The sequence below is a fragment of the Gymnoscopelus microlampas genome (genome assembly GCF_963454915.1).
Source record: "Gymnoscopelus microlampas genome assembly, chromosome: 13".
Lineage (NCBI taxonomy): Eukaryota > Metazoa > Chordata > Actinopteri > Myctophiformes > Myctophidae > Gymnoscopelus > Gymnoscopelus microlampas.
The window spans coordinates 37,705,151-37,720,996 of record NC_139950.1 but is presented as its reverse complement, the minus strand read 5'-3'; the positions used below and the strand labels follow the sequence as shown (position 1 = coordinate 37,720,996).

General features: G+C 40.3%; 2 protein-coding genes across 3 annotated transcripts; one reads left to right on the top strand and one right to left on the bottom strand.

Annotated features, from left to right (window-relative positions):
- Positions 1-272: 272 nt before the first annotated feature.
- On the top strand, positions 273-6,731 carry znf511 (zinc finger protein 511). Of its 2 annotated transcripts, none has more exons than XM_084076356.1 (6): positions 273-499; positions 1,779-1,852; positions 2,773-2,974; positions 3,952-4,076; positions 4,558-4,803; positions 6,074-6,731. In XM_084076356.1, the coding sequence occupies exons 1-6, from the start codon at positions 296-298 to the stop codon at positions 6,141-6,143; spliced, it is 921 nt and encodes a 306-aa protein (XP_083932482.1). In that variant the 5' UTR covers positions 273-295; the 3' UTR covers positions 6,144-6,731. The 2 variants fall into 2 exon arrangements, with proteins under 2 accessions (XP_083932482.1, XP_083932481.1); XM_084076355.1 differs by having other exon boundaries at positions 4,555-4,803.
- Positions 6,732-6,787: 56 nt separating this feature from the next.
- msx3 (muscle segment homeobox 3) lies at positions 6,788-10,357 on the bottom strand. Its single transcript, XM_084076357.1, has 2 exons — positions 9,794-10,357; positions 6,788-8,855 (listed from the first exon to the last, which is right to left on the bottom strand). Exons 1-2 carry the CDS (start codon positions 10,242-10,244, stop codon positions 8,455-8,457), a joined length of 852 nt encoding a protein of 283 aa, XP_083932483.1. The 5' UTR covers positions 10,245-10,357; the 3' UTR covers positions 6,788-8,454.
- Between the last annotated feature and the right edge of the window lie 5,489 nt (positions 10,358-15,846).

Below are 15,846 nucleotides of genomic sequence, written 5' to 3'. Positions count from 1 at the left end.
TAAAGTTGCTTGTAAATAATGGTGGTAGCGGGTTGCGTTTTTTTTGGACTGGTTTCTGAAGTGTAGTTGCTTATTAGGCTTGCTTGCTTTTTATTGTCATTTTTTCAATATTCAGTGTTTCTCAAATATTCGCGTCACACTGCGACGCGTTGTGAGCTTGAAGATCGGCTATTTGAAGTGCTAATGCGGCCTAGTTGCTACTTTTGGGCTTGTTTTCCTAGACCTGGTTGCTTATTTCTCTCACAAAACCTGGCAACAGCTCTGCCGTTGACCAGTATGAAAGTGTGTGGACACAATGTTAGAGCCAGAATTAATACGACTTTTAACAGATAGCGACTACTTGGCGAAGAGTTGTACTGAAGGCATTCTAACAACTGACACGCACTCAAAGGAATCCAGACGAAGTGAAAGTTGTTCAGGTGATAACAACACACCAACAACGCCGTTTACCTTCAGACCTCAACGGATCCATGTAAACAAGGACCACGAGTTATTTGAGGTAAAGTGGTGGAAGACTCACATTTTTACTTATAAACCACAATGTAGAAATGCCCTGTTACAAGTAAAGGTAACTGTATTCAAAATGTTACTTGAGTAAAGTAACGCTGTTGGCTGGCGTCTAAGTGCGGCTATTTCGTTACTGGTGTTTGCATTGTAATAGTAACTGTCATGTGTTCACCACTCTCATGTTACAGCTGGTAAAGGTTGAGTTGATTTTAATGACTTTGATGCTGTGTAGCAGCATATTTATATCTTATATAGCTCTGGTCCATTTAGTCCATGAGCCAGAGCCCCAAAATTGAGCAATGATTATCGAAAGAGTGGGCAAAACCATACCTATATGAAATTGTTTATAGGGTCAAGTAAATAAATATATGATAACCTTTCCACAGGAGCAGCTTTTTCATATGTATCACACATTTTGTTATTTTACCCATACGTACATGACAGGTGAAAAAAATGACAAAATTTGAAAAATAGAAATGAAACTTCCCCAATTGAATGATGTATCGTATTCCAAGTTTTCTGAAATTGAATATTTAAATATGCAAATTAGAGAAACTGGGGAAGTTTCATTATGACTATTTTTTTAATTTTGTCATTTTTTCACCTTTCATGTACGTATGGGGAAAATAACAAAATGTGTGATATAGTATATGAAAAAGCTGCTCCTGTGGAAAGGTTATCATATATTTATTTGCTTATATTAACCCTATAAACAATTTAATATAGGTATGGTTTTGCCCACTCTTTCGATAATGAAATCTTGTCTGGCTCATGGACTAATTAGCGTTAGAAGGAGTTCTCCTTAACGCTATGGGACTTTTGATCCTTTCCCCCTCACACCCGCGGTAGCGCAGGCTGCGCAGCCTCTAGTTTTTAGTAAAAAAATAAAAATACACTTTCGCTACTCACCAAAACAAAGACTTTTTATGCAGTTGAAAGCCTACTCTACTTAGTGGGAACACTCTGAGCCCCCACCAATACACATTTTGTCCAGAATAGAAAATATTTCACCGGAAGGAAAATATGTTTTTGGTTACTCCACTGCGCCCTCTACAGATCTGGTCAATAGAATTTTTCTATTGACCAGATTTTTTTTTGCACTGAACAGTTATTATTGTGCAAATGGAACCAAATGGACCCATAAAGGTCTGTTTGGTTCCGTTTGTACACACTCGACGGTGTTTTCTCTATAGTGCAAACACAGTCACAAACACGGTCTATTTGCTTCCATTATTGCTCCCTGAATGTGTGTATTGTGATTAACTTTACAGGATGGAGACGTTCTCAGACACTTGTATATACAAAACCTGTCTACTTTGGAGGCGGATGACAAGCCAAAGCTCAGGTATAACACAACACTACACCATGCATGCAATAACGCTTTGCAAATCCTCATGCACTATGCAATACTTATTTATTTGTGTCTGTACTCGTTGCCTGCTCAGATAGATAGAGGGGTAATTGATCTCCACCTCCATGGTGCTGAAAGATGGACTATAATGGATCACCTGCTCTGGACAAGAGCAATCACTCTGCTAAACTGCAACTTCAGTTTATTGTCACGTTACAAGTTAGCACGTGGCAAGCTATCCAACACGCCAACACCGACATTGAAAATTAAATGACATCGACGATCATTCATTCAGACCGTCCTCTTTATCAACGCTACCATGAGGCAGGAAAGTGTTTGTCATGTGATGTGACTCAAGTTTTCATGTTTATCATGTATTTATGAAACACTCTCCTTTAGGGGTGTGCCGATATATCGTCCCACGATATATCGCGATACGTTTTCGTGACGATATGTATCGTTTTGGGGATTTTTTTTTTATGCAAACAGCCCCGAGGTGAAAAGGGTGACAACATGTTGGTTTTTTTTCGGGTCAGGTGTCACACTATTGCCCTATTTGGATTTAAAACGGCTATTGTAGCTGAAAAGCTACAAGTTTGCATATCTGAATAATGCAAAAACAGAATTATTTGTTTGCATTTCCTTTTTTTCTCCCCCATATATTTTCATAATAAAAAAAAGTGCGTATCGTATCGAAATCGTATCGAAGTTGTGAGCCAAATATCGTATCGTATCGTTTGGTGAAATTAGTGTATCGGCACACTCCTTCCTATTCCCATTCAGACCGTCCTCTTTATCAACGCTACCATGAGGCAGGAAAGTGTTTGTCATGTGATGTGACTCAAGTTGTCATGTAATGTTTATCATGTATTTATGAAACACTCTCCTTCCTATTCCCATTCTGCTTTGAACAGTGTGTGTGAGTTTGGCTGTCACATCTCTGGGTGCAGTCAGGTGTTCAGCAGCGTGGAGGAATATGAGCACCACTACAACTCTCTACACAGACATGTGTGCTGCTCCTGTCGCCGCTCCCTGCCATCTGCCCGTCTGCTAGACATTCACATTCAGGAGTGGCATGACTCCCTTTTTAGTATCCTCGCCGAAAGGCAAGATATGGTAATTGTAACAATTTCAACAAGCCACACGTTAAACAAAAAAATAACCAAGATCACAATATGTACTGCAATTCTAAACAAGGTATTCTAGTGTTTAAATGTATACTAAAAATGACCATGCATGTCTAGAAGTTATACTGTACACTTTATTGTTGACAATTTTCCATTTTCTTAACCTTCCAAGAAGTCATTGGTCTCCATTAATTTCAGTATGGTATGCAAATCAACTCGATTGACTTGATTTATTGACTAGGTAATCCAACACAGTGAACTTTACGTTCGCCTTTACTTTTGTTAAAGTTACATTATGTTTGCCTTTTAATGCACATGTGGATTGATTTTAAAAGGCTTGCTGACAATAGTCAAGTGCCTGCAGAAAAGCTTGTATTATGAATGAAATTCAGATCCAAAACGGAATCATTTTGAACGTAATTATTATTAATAATTATACCATCACCTGGAGGTTTGAGCTACAATATTAGGGAAATCTGTTAATTGTTCAGAAAGAAATCATACTTGGGATTATTGTCGGTAATAATTTGTACGTTCCTTTATACTAAGTATAAATTCATGTTGACAGTATCACATTTTGTGGTAGTTACACTATAATAGTAAACAGAATTGAAACTTGATGTAAAAATCGGACATCAGTCAACAATCAGAATATTGGTTCGAAAAATCACAATTATATGTTCTTTCCAATTCATTCAGCCCAAACATACAAAACCCAGTATGGTTTGGTACGCCTCTCATTTTTATAGGTAATTTGACTCAACCTTGAGCAAACAATGTTGCTTAGAAGTAGCTTGTTCAATTACTGACAGTCAATTGCAGTTAGTTTCGACTACTCTGACCATTCTCCACGTTGTTTTGCCAGTGCAGCATTATATCACAGCAGAGAAAATGCCCTCAACCAGAATATTTTAGCAGACATAATAATATAATTTTTGTTTTTCTGTCTCTGCCTTTTATTTCCAGTACCAGTGTCTGGTGGAGGGTTGTGGACAGAAGTTCAGAACCAGTAAACAGAGGAAAGACCACGTGATTGCTATTCACAAGTACCCTCCTGATTTCAGATTTGACAAGGCCAAAAAAGACAAAAGGTGACTCTTCCATTTGTCCACTAGATGGCATCACAAACCATCATTTGAGGAAATAGTTGCAGGGACTGTGATCCACATTTTGTCAGTAGTCTTAATGTTTCATAATTTTAGTCCTCTGACAAAAATCTAGCAAGACATTTATTTGGCTCAAAAAAAAATATATATATTTTTATTTATTTTTCTCCATAATTTTGTGTGTGAGCTGTTTGAGCCTCAGAGTCAGACCATAACATGTCTAGGTTCACAATGGTTTCATATATTCATGTGGCACTCTTAAGAACTTTGGGCCTTAATGCATAATGAAAGTACAACTTAACTTTAAAATACAATTACAATAATGCATTTTTATTCAGAGAAATAATGTCTAGCTAAACAAATGTGTTATCACTGGAATGTGGTTATATTTTGTGTGTGTATGAGTCTGTGCGTGCATGCTCATGTGCATAATATTAGTGCATTGACTTGATATCTTCACCAGCAGAGCCAGAGAAGAGAAGACGGCACAGAGAGACACAACTATGGATGTGATGGAGGATGTTGGTGAGTCGGAGGGTGTGTGTGAGGAGATGGAAGCCATGGACCTTCATCCGTCTCAGGAAGGAGAGACAGTGGAGGCTCTTCACACACCTTGCTCTTCCACCATGGAGACACACACACAGGTTTCATCGTCTTGTCGTGATGCTGCAGCCACTACAACCGAGCAGCTTAAACCACGCTACTCCTACAGGTCAGTATTCAGTGAAGTCTACGGCGCTTCTTTTCATAAGCCATGTTTTCACTACAATGCCGGGTGGAGTTGGTGGTTTTACTTAACTTCCCCGTGTAGCCTCAAATCTCCTCATGTCCAAGACGACATATCTTGAAATATCAACTTAATTGCTTGTTCTTTTTGACACAGCCACTTATTAAATCATATTACAGACCGCTCTGCGCTGCAGTGTGTCGTGACTCGCGAGCCCCCTCTGTGTGCCTCTCTCGTTTCTCTCACCTACCCTCTCCCTATAAACTGAGCTAATTTTACTTGCATCGTAGTTGGCCGTAGTTGGCCTCCATGCCAACAGTTCCACCTTTCTCAGAGTTATGTCAATATTGCTCTGTGATTTGGTTTCTGAACAGTTTACCACAGGTACAGGCAGCTTACCGTCACAGCACACTCTCTCGCTGAAACTAATGCTCGCTCGTCCAGTAAGCACGCTCTCTCACTCTAAGCTCTCTTTCTCAACGTTGTGACGCTATCTGGTACAGTGATGTTCTGTGTTCGCACTGTAGAGAAAAAGACTATGAAGCTTCCTGTCAAATTGCCAACAACAACTATGCCACCATGCAAGATTTGTGCACGTTTCCACATGACATGGCAATCGAATATGCATTAGCTGCATTTCAGCTCTGAAATTTGGTTTTAGCACCAAGACCAAATGTTGGCCTTGAGTTTGTTTGGATAATTTAGCCTGTAGCATCACTTAGCCCAGTGCTATGACTTCACATAAAGGCTACAACTGCAATGTTGCTTCAACTTCAGCAGTGAAATTGGTTCTATGTTAGTTGTAGGGATTGAACCCCAGTCTGCTAATGGCTGAAAATATTCCAGAATGCATGAAAGGGGTAGTTCACCCCCAAAATGACAGAATCTCCGATCATTTACTCACCCCATTAAGACTTGCATTTTTTCTTTTTGTTGCATTCCTGATCCAGTCAAAAACAAAGATCTCCATGAATTCTAGGCTTCATGGGGTAAGTAAATGAAAATGGCATTTTGGGGGTGAACTACCCCTTTTAGTACAGGGTGAAAATAGCTAATCTGTAATGTATCTCTTCAGTCTGTTCTAAACAGAATAATGCCAACCATGTTGTATAATTAGAAATGTGTATTACTGGGTGACCCAATAGGGCTCTAATGCCCAACAGCGAGTCCCCGGTTTGATTCCTGGTTGGCCAGAACATTTGCTGCATTTCACTCCCCTACTCTCTCAAAAAGCAGCCGTATTGTATTGTTTCAGGGTCCCGAAGACTGTATGCTTTGGTCCAGGCTCTGTCCGAGGGTTCAGAGGGCGAGGAAGGAGAAAATAAAGCTCTGAAAATCACTATAGCTTGTCTCAAAAGATGATTAACTTTGTATATTGATTTGTTGTAACTGAGTACATTTCATGTAAAATGTGTCATTAACTGTGAATACATTTTTATAAGCAAAGACCCACATTTTCATATACCAGTTGATGTTATACAGATCTATGTTGAGTGACATGGACCTGGCGGCCAATACAGGCGATCACAGAATACCTTTAAGTTGTTTATAATTTATCGTCTCCTACAACATGGCTCCCATTTCGCCTTTCCTCCACATGGTGACAATCTGGCCGTTAACAGACGGGACCAACAGTACTCCTGAATATTAGAAACCGTGTTTTCCGTAGCAGATGATACAATGGTGAACACAATCTTGTTACATGAGCCTTGATCTTCATCCAGTGCAATGGCCCGATGTCTGGTTCCTTTTCTCAACCTTCATTTGTGTATATTTGCATGCAGGCAGTGGTTTTATGTTGACAACCTGATAACTAGCTTAAAATGTATAAACTCTGCTTTGTGTTTTACAATTATGAGCCCTTGTAAAGTTTTTTTTAAGTTTAAACAATTTGAATAAATAATACAATTGTATAGGTCTGTTTTTAACAAAATGGATATATACATGGAATTTATATTACCACACAAGATATCCTGTTTGGAATCATTTTAATAGTTGTAAAAAACATTTTCACCACCAATGAATACACTGTACATTGATGACTATAAATATAGATATCTGTAATCCATCACTGTTATCTTTTTAAAAGTTTGCAAAAATAGTTTATTATTTACACTTCCAGCAATAATGATACATTGCTCACAATTCAACATTCTACTGTGGTTAGTAGAATATCTCTTGTTGGTTTTAGGCTTGGAAGAGGACTTAACATTTGTGTCACAAGGTTTTGAAATTTCTTTAGAGTAATTCCTAAACTTTCAAACCATGGTAACTATCTCTGTAAAGCGACAATCTTTAAATATATTCATATTTGTGACTTTGTGAATTCAAAATTATGTTAGATCAACATCACCTGAAAATACAGTGGTTCACCGATAAACTGTTTATGCCTTAAATTACTGCATGGCTCATGGTAACCTATTATAGGGTTAAGTCATTTGAAGCCATTTTATACCATTGTAAACCATTTCCATTTCCTATTTGTAAAGTGAAGTTTCTGCAAAGGCCACAGCAATAACTAATTTGGCTATTGACTGGTTTTTAAAATGTGAAGGTCTTGGACTCTCCAAGCAAACTTAGCAAATTAAGAAAGATCACATACATTCAAAACAATATATTTTAGTCGTATAAATATTGGCTAGTGCATGTCAGAGTACCCACTCACAAACATAATGCATTATAAAAGTTATAGATATGAATATCCTTAAATATACCTTCAATACATTTTAGGCCTAAGTTAGTTTCTCATTTATTTTATGTCAAAAGCCTTAATTTTCACATGTCACTATAAAATGGTTCTTGCAGAGTGAGGGTCTGTATGGGGACATTTCCAAGCTTGAAATGCTTTTTTGAAATCATTTTGGTTCTAAGGCGGGATAGAAAAAGATTCTATTCATTTTTTTATTACCATAGGCCTATTAAGAATGTTTTCTGGAATACCTTTTGCCCATTTAGCCCTGGAAATTGCATTCATCTGATAAGCATCAAATTGTAAAGCTTTAGTAAAGCATTCATAACCCAAATATTCTTTAAAACCCTACTGTCAGCCTTTACTGGGCATCAAAAAATAAATAAATCTTGGGACATAATTTCCTTACACTAAACAGTCTGCCTCACAACATTAAAGGGTTTTATGCAAAACGATCTCATGGACATGAGTATGATATGCGTAGGGAAACGAGTCTGTAATGAATAGGCCTGTTGACTAATATGCAGCATATTGACATAACGGCATAGTTTATAGCAGTGGTTCCCAAACTTTTTAGCTCGAGACCCAAAAAAGAAATTAAGACATTTGCCCGGGATCTAGTGAAAATAGCAGATCTACCGGCTATTTTCACTACTAAACATTTGTTTTTCAAATTAATGTTTTTTGCTTTGATTTTTGGTATTTACTTATGAAAGTATTTTGAAAAATGTCTGAATTTGTTTTTAATTCATGAAAATATTAGATTTTTTTTGGGGGAGGGGGATATCTTTGAAATAATTAAAAACAAAATGTAGGAAATGTAAAAAAAGAAATAAGGGGATATTTTACTCGCGGCCCAGACAAATGGACCCGCGATCCGCAATTGGGTCCTGACCCACTGCTTGGAAACCACTGGTTTATAGCAAGTCTTTAAAAAAAAGGCAACGTTAAGACAAGTAGTACATCCCATATGGTCCACCGAATAGTCCTGGAAGCGGTAAGCCAGGCCTTGGTCCATGCAGGGCCCCGTACAGGGACGGATGATGATGGCTCAGGGGGAAGGGGAAGGCGAAGGCCGGGAGCAGAGGCTTGGCCGCCAGCTTGTATTTCTCCAGCTCGGCCTCCTGTAGTCTCTTGGCCTTGGCCCGGCGGTTCTGAAACCATATCTTGACCTGGGTCTCTGTGAGGCTGAGGGAGTTGGAGAACTCCGCTCTCTCCGCGATGGAAAGGTACTGTTTCTGACGGAACTTCCTCTCCAGAGAGAGCAGCTGAGAGGTTGTGAAGGGAGTTCTGGGTTTTCTGTTGTTCTTGTGTTTCCGTAGAGGGCACGAGGTCGGGCTGGGGAGTCCTGTAATAGAGAAAACACGTCTCTGAGCAGTTGCTATGAGTTTGATTTTTTTTACGAATAGTTTACCGTGACGTTTAGAATAGCGGAATAACTGAGCCATATAGATGGGAACAATCGGGGTTGGTTGTTCCAGTTAAAGTGAAATTGTGACTTTCATATTTGAGATTGAATAAAAAAAAAACACGACCAACAGTTCACAGACAGATCCGGTTACATTTTTGTCATAATTGAGCAAGCATTTATTTGGTAATCGAGTAAAAAGCAAAAAGGGTCACGATCTACTCCGCCCTCCTCTAAGTTCATTTGGAAAGACAGATCAGGAGGTCACTCACAGCCAAATAATAATATTAGATTCCAACCAAGTGATTTCACAAAATTGGTTAACATAATACAGGGATAAACACACGAAAGGCATCTTGTGTATCACCAAAGTGAAAGCGGCACTTTTAGATAACAGGTAGCGAGGAACGATCAGGATACTTTAATACACTGTTTCCCAAACAGTGGGTCGGGACCCATTTATGGGTCGTGGACACATTTTTATGAGTCACGAGTGAATGTCAAACCTTTGTTATATATAATACAAAAGCATAATTTTTCATGAATAAAAAAGAGTTTTCAAAAGAATCCCATGAATAAATAAAAATACATTCAAAAGAAAACAAATTAGAAAACAAATGTTGAAGAAGTAGTGAAAACAGCCGATCTGTAAGCTCACAACGCGGCGCTTAGCATCACTTTGTGAGCTTATAGATCTGCTATTTTCACTAGTTTAGGTACCGGGGCAAACGTCTAATTTCTCTTTTGGGACTTGAGCTAAAAGGTTTGGGAACCACTGCTTTAATCTACAGTAGGAGGATAGCTACACTTCAGTTAGTAGAATGTAACCCAACAGTAGCTACACGTAAACGTGAGAGAGAGAATGACAGCAAACTCACTTGGAGGGGAGGCGTATGAAGTGTGAAACCAGGGACTCTGTTCCTTGTCACTGAGGTCGGCCGCTTCTCCACTCCGTTGGAGCCGCTTGTGCGCGTAAATGTCCCCTGGTGACTGGAGACTCTCAGCCTCATCTGACTGGACGTAAACGTCCCCTGGTGACTGACTCCCAGCCCCGGTCCCGTCTGACTGGACGCCTGAACCAGCCTCTGGGGGAGAGTAGTGGGTTCTGGTGGTCGTCGGCGTCTTGTCTGATATTAAGGATTCCACACTGAACGGCAGATTTAAACTTTTGTCCATACATCTTCTAACAGGTGACAGATCTAGCCTCTTGAGCGCATCGATTCCTATTTTTCGGCAGCGGTCCCCTGGTAACGTCTCCCCAGGAGTAGTGGTGGTGGTGATGGGTGATCCCGGTGCAGGATTCATCATGATGCACGAATGGGGTGCCATACAAGTTCTCTGTCTGCCGCTGGCCTGGGCTTGTCAATCACTGACTCCCCGGCTGTTTGTTTGTTTCGTGTTTCACTCTCAAGAATAATTTGTTCTGTTGCTGGCTGCGACTCTTTCTTGACGATGCTGGCTGCGCAATTACGCGGTGAGCTCAGTTTTACGCACGGACGTAGGTCTACCAGTGTTGCCAGGTATTGCGAGAGAAACAAGCAACCATGTAGCCTACATGTATATATGTATAATGTCTACATTGGCTATTTGAGAATAGCTGATCTACAAGCTCACAACGCATCTTGATGTGACGTGTTGTGAGCTTGTAGATCTGCTATTTTCAAATCTGCTACTTTCAAATATCTTTGAAACTTTTTATCAACACAAATCTTGTATGGGGGGTCCCTGGCAGGCTGGCACAAATAGGCTACATATTAATTTGGGTGTCCTTTTTAGGCTTCCTTGACAGACATGAAAATATTTCAGAACCACTGGTTTAAACAACATTAGGAAACGAGCACAAAATGAGCAACTACACTTTAGAAACAAGCCCCAAAAAATGCAACCCGCAACTACCCATTCTAACCAACAATATTTACAAGCGACTTTACAGAAAAACAAGCCCAAAGTCGCTTATAATAAGCCGACATGGCAACCCTGCTCCTTCAACGAAGTTCCACAAGTTTCTCTATCATCTTGCCGCCCGGCCAATCACGTTGCTATGCCTCTCCACGTGGCTCACTCAAACGTGTTGTGATAGGTCAGGCTTCCGAAAGTGTTCGTCTTTGATTGATAACGTCCGCGATTTCACATAATATTTCATCAAACCCTCCTAAATGTCATCAACTCCTATAGAGGCATCATGAGAGATAGTTCACATTGCATGCTAGTGTGTTAATGGGTATTTGTGTTGCTGTGTCCTCGTTCCCTTTGTGTTGTCTTCCTTAACCACTTAACCCCCATATGGGTAACCGGAGTCGCTCAGGGCTCAATACTAGTGTATTTTCCGTTTTCTGTTATTGTGGGGAAAGCTTTTGCTTAAAATAGTCGCAATGCTCAAAATGCGACGTAGCGCGTTTGCGTTGTGAGCGTGTCGATCTGCTGGGGTTTAAGTGGTTAACGAGTAGGTTAATCGCCCAAATAAAATAATAGAGGGCTGTCTTCTGAGCAATCGGAGGAGTGGCTGTGTGTTTATATCAAGGAATTCTTTGGCATAGTTTATGTACGGCCTCATTAATCAAGTCGAATCGTCTTCAAAGAGACCACAACGTGAGAGTCTTGTCGACAGTATGGGAACTGCTGGGCCTGCAGCAACACACTGCGTGTAGGACAATTGGTTAAGTGGAGTTAACTGTTTGGTTCCCCGAGGTTGTTCTTCTTTGATCCTGCCGCGACTGGCGCCTCCAAAGCTATGTCTGTCTGCTCTCTCTTTCTCTCTCTCTCTCTCTCTCTCTCTCTCTCTCTCTCTCTCTCTCTCTCAGCCCCCTCACCCATCCTCTCCCCCTCGACCCCCCCCCCCCTCTCTCTCTCTCTCTCTCTCTCTCTCTCTCTCTCTCTCTCTCTCTCTCTCTCTCTCTCTCTCTCAGCCCCCTCACCCATCCTCTCCCCCTCGGCCCCCTCACTCTCTCTCTCTCTCTCTCTCAGCCTCCCCCCTCTCACCCTTTCTCTGTCTGTCTCTATCTCTGTGACAGTGATGATGAATAGTTGGGCAACCATACAAGCTTTAAATTACTGTAATTTAGTTACTGACAATATTACATTCTTCATGTTGCCTTTCTCATTAAGAATATTACCACTCTCTAATGCCTTCTGTTTGAAAAGGGATTCAGGAATGCTATACCACTGTTTTGTCTCAGCTCTATTGTTATATATTGAATAATTGATCTTTCCTGGCTCCTTGGGTAGCATATAATTGCCAGAGAAGTCAACAATGAGTATTTTGGTTTGGGAAATTGAGGAGCTAAATGTGACTGAACAGTTTTTTTCACTGTTTATCTCTCTCTCTCTCTCTCTCTCTCTCTCTCTCTCTCTCTCTCTCTCTCTCTCTCTCTCTCTCTCTCTCTCTCTCTCTCTCTCTCCCCCCCCCCATCCATCCACCCCCCAGTCATTTGTTCAGTCAGATGATCAGATCAGCTTCATGTTCAAATGTATGTCTGTGTCTCTTCCTGTCCTTTATCTGAATCTTGTTGAATTTATCTGGCCTTCCGTAGCATTAGATTGTCTAAGAAGGTAACCAAGCATGTCAAAGCAAGCTTTATGTACAGTGCATTTTATTTTTGTATCCTCTCTTTCCTGAGAACTGGCAGGGTTCTCAGTCACCCAAAGCAAATTTGGGGAAGGGTACGGAGCAGTGTGGGATAAACATTTATGAAATGCACAGCGGGAAGCCTTGTGGTAAAACAGTATCATCTTTAAAAGGAAGAGCTTCCCGCTTAGCGAAGCATAACACAACATAGTCCTGTTTCTGAGTGGCGCTGCCAACACTTGGCACGTCAAAATGTCAATGGATGTCAGATTTCTAACATTTTTATCCTACCATTTACAGTATAGTAACATTTAGTATAAAGGCTCTGTAGTTTTAGCCATCTAAACACTATTTTAGAGGTTGTCGTACGACAGCGTCGCACAGAGAAAATGAGTTGTTGAAGCTAGTTGGATGCGTTGAATGGAAGACAAAATAAGCACATTCTGCATCAAAAGTGACAGAGCTAAAGCGGCATTTTGCAACTTGTTGTTTTTAACGAATAAAATGTAATTTTGTCCAATCTGTATGGTAGAGTATGTTACAATATACAATACAATATAACTTATACAATTGGGGTGGTTGTATTTGGTCTCCTTGCTCTTCTATTGAGACATTTAGATCGTGTCTCACCTAGACACAGGATCTGACAAAAAATTTGACCTGAAGGTCAACATTCAATTTATCCCCTGAGCAAGCAGGCAGGCTCTATTAGCTTAATGGTAAAAATGCCAGCACTTGCGCAGGAAACCAGGTAGAAGAGGAAAGTTACATGGTGCAGCTTTAAGCCGTCTTGCAACAAAGTATAAATGAGGCTTTAGTCCTAAGTCTAGGCAGAATTTTAGAAAATGTACTTTTTTTAAAAGTTCTTAATTTATGGCATAATGTGTTTTTAGGGTTATTGAAGGGTGGTGAATTCAAATTCTATGTTCAGCTCAAAGATGGCCAATGCCTCAAAAATTAAAAACATTACCATATTTATTCAAATATGTATTTGTATACAGCAGTTAAGTACCCCTGCAAACCTTGTGTGCCATTAGTTAATTATTTCTCCTTTTTTTTCAGGGTTAACAGGTAACCCTTTTATTGATATTCATATATGGGGATACAATGACATGAATTAAAAAGTGAAATATATATATCCTTGAAATATTTATTGCAAAATGGTTGGTTCTTCTGTCAAATCGTTATATACAGTCCTTCATAGTATTTACAGGTAGATATGCACACAGATCCCCATGTCATCATCCGTGATTATCAATTCCATCCAAATTGGACTGCAGCTGCAGCATTAGCCGAGGGACCCCTGGCCTTCATACAATCACATGAGCTGGTCTAGGTGGCAGATAAAGTAACTATGGCACTAACTTGTTGTTAGTTAAATCAAGTTTCTAGCTTGTTTGGTCAAAAATATATGTTTTTTCAATAACCGTAACACGATACATGCCATAAATTAACAGGATTTGCCTTCAGAGTTAACTCGTTTCTCTGTAACTCTTGTAGGTCATTCTTTCTGTGGCTGTTGCTGTGTGTGTATTACTCATTTTCTTTGATGCTGGAAGATATCACATGATGAGGGGATTGTTTATTGGATGTGTTGGTCATGGTGTGAGGAGTGAGGACCTTGACATAGAGTAGAACTAGAGCAATTTTCCACCTTAAGTGGATCGGTCAGGTTATGTTACTGATTTCAAGCAGTCAATTTAGTTATAATGTATCAGTTATTAATCCATTCTAATTATTGCTCACCAAAACACACATCCACACAAAGTGCACGTGTGTACACACACACGCACACGCACACGCACACACAGTTTAACTCACGCAACTTGCATGGATAGTCACCACTGATCATGGCAGAATCTGTATCACTGTCTGAACTGTGTAGCCAGCGTGCGTGCATCACATCATCATATGAACTGTTTTCTCTCTGATCACATGCAGAAGTGCAGCAGCAACACTAAACACTGCTGAACCCAACTATGAAGTCAACTCATATCACCCTACAATAACACGCACACACATATCTGCACTTGAACCAAGCCCATCCCTTCCCCCAATTTCATTATCCCAATCTCTGGCAGTGCAGAGCTTCACATATTTCCTGTTTGATTCTGGAGAACATTTCTGTCCCAGCGTGTGGTGAAGTAAAACATGCCAGGAGTAATTTCTGAGGCTGACATTAAATCCTGCAGGTTTTATTTAACCACATAACCCTGGCATCCCTATTTGGGGTAATTTTTTCAACATTTTTCCAACTTTTCCATTTTATGAAAAAAAGATATATATAGCGGAAATAGCAGATCTACAAGCTCACAACATGTCGGGTTACAACAAATACTTTTGCTATTTGTCATACAATGAATGAGTAAAGGCTTGAGTGGTTAAATGATGATCACTTACCTACTACAGCCACCAGGGGCAATGCAGCATCTTCAAGCAAATTGGGGCAATTAAAAAACTAAATACAAGCATGACAGCCTGAATGACTCTTTTACTTGAATATTCATTGGCATACTAAGCTGTGGATAATTAATAAGTAGTGAAGTGATTATCTGTTATAAGGATGATATTTAATTCATGCCTTTTTCTTTTTAGGGTCACTGACAACAGGGGAGATGATGTTTTAAAGCTTTTGCAATTACCTGATGGATTGCTGATTGGTTAAGTGGCCTCATTTCTCCTCTATATGTTAACATGACTTGGGAGAGGAAGGAGAAAGTGTTGACAGAGCAGCAGCGAGTGGCTTATTATGTCTCCATGTGTTTGTATGTTGGATATTGGCCATGATGACAGGGAAGCGCGTTCCACATGGCGTCTAACAGAGACGAGCACAGTGTTCCGTTGGCAGCGCCTCGGCAGCGAGTCTAGCCTGCAGCACCAGGTGCTAACAGGTGAACACAGAGATATTGTTGCTGTATTGTTGCGGTTCAAGGGGGACGAGGGGAACCGGACACCCCTCTCTGGACCTCAGGCGCGCCAGGGGTTAGGGTGAGCTCAGTGACAGCGCTGACAGCCGAGGGGAACTCAGATGGAAGGCGTGCACTCTCTTTGATAATGATGATGATAATGTTAGAGAATGACCCCGACAAGAGAGGCTGCTTGCCATGTACAAATATCACTGGCTCTTAATTGTCCCTCTTGCTTTAATAGCAGACGTGAACAGCGTTTGCATGAAGGTGTTGACAGCAGAGGAGCAGGAGACATCAGAGGCAGAATTCAGCTAGAAACCTGACACACATACATACAAAGTGTCATGCTCGCCTCGCACACACTTAAATCCTCAGTGTTAATTTAACTCTGAGACTTTACAAATAGTCTTGGAAGGGTCCATTTGGTTACATTTGTAGCTCTCAGAGTTACAATTGG

Bases quoted from the DNA above. Each gene is read 5' to 3' on its own strand.
- msx3 (XM_084076357.1), bottom strand. From the start codon at position 10,244: ATGGCACCCCATTCGTGCATCATGATGAATCCTGCACCGGGATCACCC. The intron at 8,856-9,793 runs GTGAGTTTGCTG...TCTCTATTACAG, and splicing joins TTCATACGCCTCCCCTCCAA to GACTCCCCAGCCCGACCTCG.
- znf511 (XM_084076355.1), top strand. From the start codon at position 296: ATGTTAGAGCCAGAATTAATACGACTTTTAACAGATAGCGACTACTTG. The intron at 500-1,778 runs GTAAAGTGGTGG...TTAACTTTACAG, and splicing joins AGGACCACGAGTTATTTGAG to GATGGAGACGTTCTCAGACA. The intron at 2,975-3,951 runs GTAATTGTAACA...TTTTATTTCCAG, and splicing joins TCGCCGAAAGGCAAGATATG to TACCAGTGTCTGGTGGAGGG.